This window comes from Austrofundulus limnaeus, unplaced genomic scaffold, assembly GCF_001266775.1.
Source record: "Austrofundulus limnaeus strain Quisiro unplaced genomic scaffold, Austrofundulus_limnaeus-1.0 Scaffold881, whole genome shotgun sequence".
Classification (NCBI taxonomy): Eukaryota; Metazoa; Chordata; class Actinopteri; order Cyprinodontiformes; family Rivulidae; genus Austrofundulus; species Austrofundulus limnaeus.
The window spans coordinates 981-6,227 of record NW_013953283.1 but is presented as its reverse complement, the minus strand read 5'-3'; the positions used below and the strand labels follow the sequence as shown (position 1 = coordinate 6,227).

General features: G+C 37.2%; 1 protein-coding gene across 1 annotated transcript in view; it reads left to right on the top strand.

Moving 5' to 3' along the window:
* Nucleotides 1-1,917, top strand: part of LOC106533089 (splicing factor U2AF 35 kDa subunit) — a 3,681-nt gene extending 1,764 nt beyond the window's left edge. The window contains exons 4-8 of the mRNA XM_014029303.1: nucleotides 223-272; nucleotides 373-471; nucleotides 549-682; nucleotides 948-1,040; nucleotides 1,604-1,917. Of these exons, the coding sequence (XP_013884757.1) occupies nucleotides 223-272; nucleotides 373-471; nucleotides 549-682; nucleotides 948-1,040; nucleotides 1,604-1,712 (485 nt within the window). The 3' untranslated portion in view covers nucleotides 1,713-1,917. The remainder of the gene's footprint in view (nucleotides 1-222; nucleotides 273-372; nucleotides 472-548; nucleotides 683-947; nucleotides 1,041-1,603) is intronic.
* Nucleotides 1,918-5,247: the final 3,330 nt, after the last annotated feature.

The window sequence follows — 5,247 nt, the reverse complement described above, 5'->3', positions numbered from 1 at the left end:
AAACTAAACAGCCTACAGTATTTTTACAGTTAAAATGAATGTGTATCAAATAAAGTCTAATGTTACAACTAATCAAGGATCCCTTTAATATGATCATGAAGTCTATAAGATAAGGCAGTAGAATTACTTACATCCAAGCAACAAATAAATAATGTTTGTGTTGATCATTGGAAATTTGAGCTTTTTAATTTTATATTCATTATTCTTTCTTATAACCACCAGGTACTGTCAGTGACATGGAGATGCAGGAGCACTATGATGAATTTTTTGAGGTAGCTCATTTACAGTTTTTTTTTCTGTCTTTTTTTTTTTTTTTGTCGTCTTCTTCTTACATAAAATTCTCACTTGTTGCTTTCTTTCTCATCCTCTCAGGAAGTCTTCACAGAGATGGAAGAAAAGTACGGAGAAGTGGAAGAAATGAACGTCTGTGACAACCTCGGGGACCACCTGGTTGGAAATGTGTATGTGAAGGTGAGCGTACAGTTGTGACCCTTCCTTCAGCTCTGAAGGCTTGTTTTAAAAGTATGATCTGTTTTTGTCTTGTGTAGTTTCGGAACGAAGAAGATGCTGAGAAGGCTGTGATAGACTTGAATAATCGCTGGTTCAATGGGCAGCCCATCCACGCTGAGCTCTCTCCTGTCACAGACTTCAGAGAGGCCTGTTGTCGCCAGTATGAGATGGGGTCAGTGCTGCATGAGGCAGAGCSCTTACAGACAGGCTGTCTTTGTTTGTAGGCAGAAAAGAGACATTTAAAGATTCAAAGTAGTCATTTAAAGGAGTGTACTTGTACAAGCTTAGTAAATAAAGAATGTATATATTTCTGTAATCATAAGAATAATATTTTCCCTCAGCAGGTGTACAAATTTAACAATTTCTTTATTTTATTCTTAATTYGACTTTGTTTTTGCTGCTCTCTGTCGTCTAACTGCACCTTTTTAACTCCTCAGAGAATGCACTCGTGGAGGTTTCTGTAACTTCATGCATCTGAAACCCATTTCACGTGAGCTGAGGAGAGAGCTGTACGGGCGTCGCAGGAAGGGGTACGAATGTTCATTCTCTCCGACATTCAGAAACTTTAACTCGTCTTTTGAAGGGAAATTAGCCATGCATTTATTTCCAAAAGCTTTTTGTTTTAATCAGACTTAAGTGCTCCTATAAAACTCAGTAATTTTACTACACTCTAGTGTTCCCTAGGGGAAATATTGGCCACATTAAGTTCAAGTTCAAGAACCTTTATTATCCCCAAGGGGCAATTATTACATACATTAAAAACCACTATAAATGTAACTTTTAATCCTATTATTTTTCTTGTTGTAAAATAAAGCATTTTTCTCAGTAACATCTTAGCTTTTTACCTCTATATACATTTATACGTTTGATTTCTATTGTATTAGTCCACTAGGTGGTGCTCCTCTTGTGTTTTTAATGTAGCTTCAACTTCCCTCGGAWACTTGATGTCAGTGCAGCAGCTCAAAGATTGACTTGTTTAATGTGGAAAAATATATTTAAAAATTAAACGTTAATGTTCATAAAATAAAAGGACAAAAGTTTAAATAATTTTCAGTGGACTTGTTTCATAAAGTAATCTTCTTCTCCCCTCCAGCCGCCACAGGTCTCGCTCCCGATCACGAGACAGAGACCGAGGTCGAGGAGGCGGTCGCGACCACGACAGGCGTCGTCCCAGAGACAGAGAGCGTTCAGGACGGTTCTGAGCCTAAAACCAGGACTTCTGCTCACTCCTCTATTCCTGAATCCATCACTGTCCTTTTTTTTTCTTTCTAAGTTTCTACGCAAACATTTGTTCTAGGAATAACTGAAAGGCAGTCAAWATGAGGCTTTGGCAGTGTTGTTTTAAACTGATTTCTGAAAGTAAATTTCACCTCAATATTAAAATAAATGTTTTCTTAACAAAACTAATTACTGGTTGTTTATTTTCATTGTTCAGATCAGACGTGTTTAAGTGCATTCATAGCACTGAAATCCAAATAAGTATAAAAAGGCAGCAACAATTTAAAGAAATACTTTTATATTTTTATGTTTCTCACTGGCCTGGGAACGCCTTAGGATTCCCCCAGACCAGGGGTCTGCAACCTTTACAATCAAAAGAGCCATTTCTGCTCCTTGGCTTGCTAATAAAATGTGTCCATAGCCGCAAAATAAGCTACAACTGTGATTGTCAACTGGTGGTCCGTGGGCCTTTTCGTGAACCTTTATGGCCAGTGGAGGTGACATAAACCTAAAAAATACATTGTGAATTTTATTTATTATTTTTACACTTCAAGTCTGAAAAATAACATATTCATCCACAAGAAAAATGCTGGCCATAGTTCATACAGAATTTCATAAAAATAGTGCAGCTGAACTCGTCTGACATTTTTTTTCCTGATTCTTMTTATGTAGTCCTAAAGGTGTTTAAAGATAACCCTGATGGATTTGAGAGAAAAATTATAGAAAGAAGTTTGAATATTTAGGTAGAAAACAGGCTAGCATGAGCTAACATGTTTTACTTTTTGTATTAGTATTTTTGTATTAGTAGTATCACACATATTTGCATAAAATGTATTAGTGTTGAGTATAAAAACCAAATAAATAAATTGTTTGGTCACATTTTCAAAGAGCCAATGCAGAGGGACCAAAGAGCCATATGTGGTCCCAGAGCCGCAGGTTGCAGACCCCTGCCCCAGATGATCTGGCCCAAGTGGCTGGGGAGAGGGAAGTCTGGGTTTCTCTGCTGCCCCTCGCAACCCRACCCCGGATAAGCAAAAGAAAACGGACGGACGAAAAAACTGACTTTTATAAACCTTTAGGTAATTAAAAACCAACAGGTCAAAACTATTTCAGACAGAGAAGAGATGGTTTCAACGGGGAGTGAAGGAAGTTGATTATAAACAACAATTCTGCATTGTTACTTCTCTCCAAAGTTTCAGACTTATTTCCTTAAAGTGTGACTGAAACACTAAACCTAATGGTTTTGTTGATAAAACCTCATGATTGACGACAATGATTAAAAAGCTCTGTTACTCTTAACTACTCTTATCAAACCCAAAAAGCTTGAAATGTCTTCAAGAAACAAGAACAAAGTATATTAGACTTTTCTTCAACATTTAAGATGAGATTGAAATAGCATTGCTGTAAGATGGAGATAATTCTTGTTTGAAGAAACTCCAAATCTCTGATGCCTTTTAAGAGTCTAAAAYTGGATTTCTTAAACTTGGTGTTTAGATAAAGAACTATACATTAAATTTATAATGAGTCAGTTTGATTTTCCAAATTAATATTAGAATCCTTACACAGAAATGTATTACGACTGTTAAAGATGATGTAGTTTTTCATATAAACAGCTTTCAGATGCATTAAAAAATGTTCATTTTGTTTTAATTTCAGTGGAAAACCACGTGAGAAGCAGATCATTCATGTTGGGTTTTTGACGACTTCTTGACAACTGAGAATTAACCCGAGGTTTGTTTCACAGAAACCAGGATAGAGGATGAAGATGAGATTTTTCAGATATCCTGGCTGAGTTAAGCCTCAGTTTGGTTTCACAAAAGCAGTAGCGCATTAATTACCATGTTGATTTAATCTGTGCAGCTAGCCTGCTCCAGACCAGGCTAACAGGCTTAGTTAAACCTTAAATGTCCTGTCAATGGTCACGCCCATCAGAAACCTTTTTTTTTCTTCTCAACCTGCAATAAAATACCACTGATTTATTTTGACATGGTTATTTTAAAAGTTAAAACTCTCCATGTGGGCATTGTTAAGATTTGATTGTGTTTCTGAATACTCTAAGTTTGACAGAAAGGCCTTTAATAGAGTTATCACACGTGTTGAGGGGATTTAAGAAATGACTGATAAAGAAGTAAAGGTGTTGTYAATAAAGTCAAGCCTGTAAGTAGCTTCAAAAATGTGTCAGGCTTTATGATGGCATGGCCATTTTTGAACGATATTGTTGATGATGAAGCATTTATTGAAAGGGTTAATCAGATGATAAAACCTTAAATAAAGAGAACCAGAGACAAAGGTATGMGTTTTCTGATARGCACTGAGCYGTTTCTGCCAGTTTTCACGAGTTCTGAGGTCCTGTGTGCAAATCCTTGTCTTTTTATTGTCAGCAAGCAGGGAGTGGTATCAAGAATAACAAGTTACAGAACAAGTTTTAACTGCAGGGGCAGTCTGGAGTTTTCCACTCTCGGCCGATCACTCTCGTGAGTGGAAAACAAGCAATTTGCACGCAAAACTGAAAACATCTTGCGCAAGTGAAACGGCGATGTRAGAATGATAGAATGTTTCTGAAACATACGACTCGCTTCCCTTCCATGCACAGCCTGCTTGTCTTTGCAAGAACACAAAGCAACAAAAAACAGGTTTAACATGCTAATACAGAAATAGCTTCAAAGAGAATGATGACCTCTAAACTCTAACGTTTATATTGAGAAGGGCTTTCAGACAGGAAYGAGTTYCAGGACAGGCCCGACCCGTTGGYCTTTTCTAACTTTCTGCTGATGGTATCCTCTACCTGTGCARGCTGCAGCACTGCACTGAGTGGTCCATATCATACTACAGAAATGTGTGATYATGTTGCATGTTCAGCAGTGAAATGTACAATGTATGAAGGGGCAGTTTCTATGGGTGGGACACATTCAAAAAACAAAACAAAACAGCAGGCTTCCCTTTATTTGTAAGGGCAAACTCTTCTGGTGGAGCACCCCCCCTGTGCCAGACACATGAGCATTTTTGTAAATGTTCAAATAAAAAYGGAGGAAATACATAAGCAGCACCTTCTAAGTCATTTGTACATTTTAGTCAACATTCTTCTCAGATACTGTCTGCAAAATGTTCTTAATCTTGACCTGTTGCYAAGTCCTCTGGTCCAGTCATGTTCATACTACTKAAATATGTGGGGGGACAAAGATTAACATAAATGAATCCACTCATTACATYATCAACTTCCACTGTTCATTTTGAGCAAATGATAAATCCTTGAATGATGTGAATACAGTGTTTTCTGTAGGGGTTAGAAAATGTTWATTTCAGGCATTCAGGTGATCCACTATTGTTTGCCCTTTGTTGCTCCTTTATAACAGCAGCAGTGTGTGATGTGCCTCATTTCCTTATGTAAGTTTCTGAATATCAGTTTCCATTGATGCTCTTAAAAACCCMTTTTCATCTGTTTCTAGCTGAACAATCTCATTGGTAGCACAGTGTTCAAGTTTCAACTGTTTATTTCAAAAACAAAACACAAAAATACAA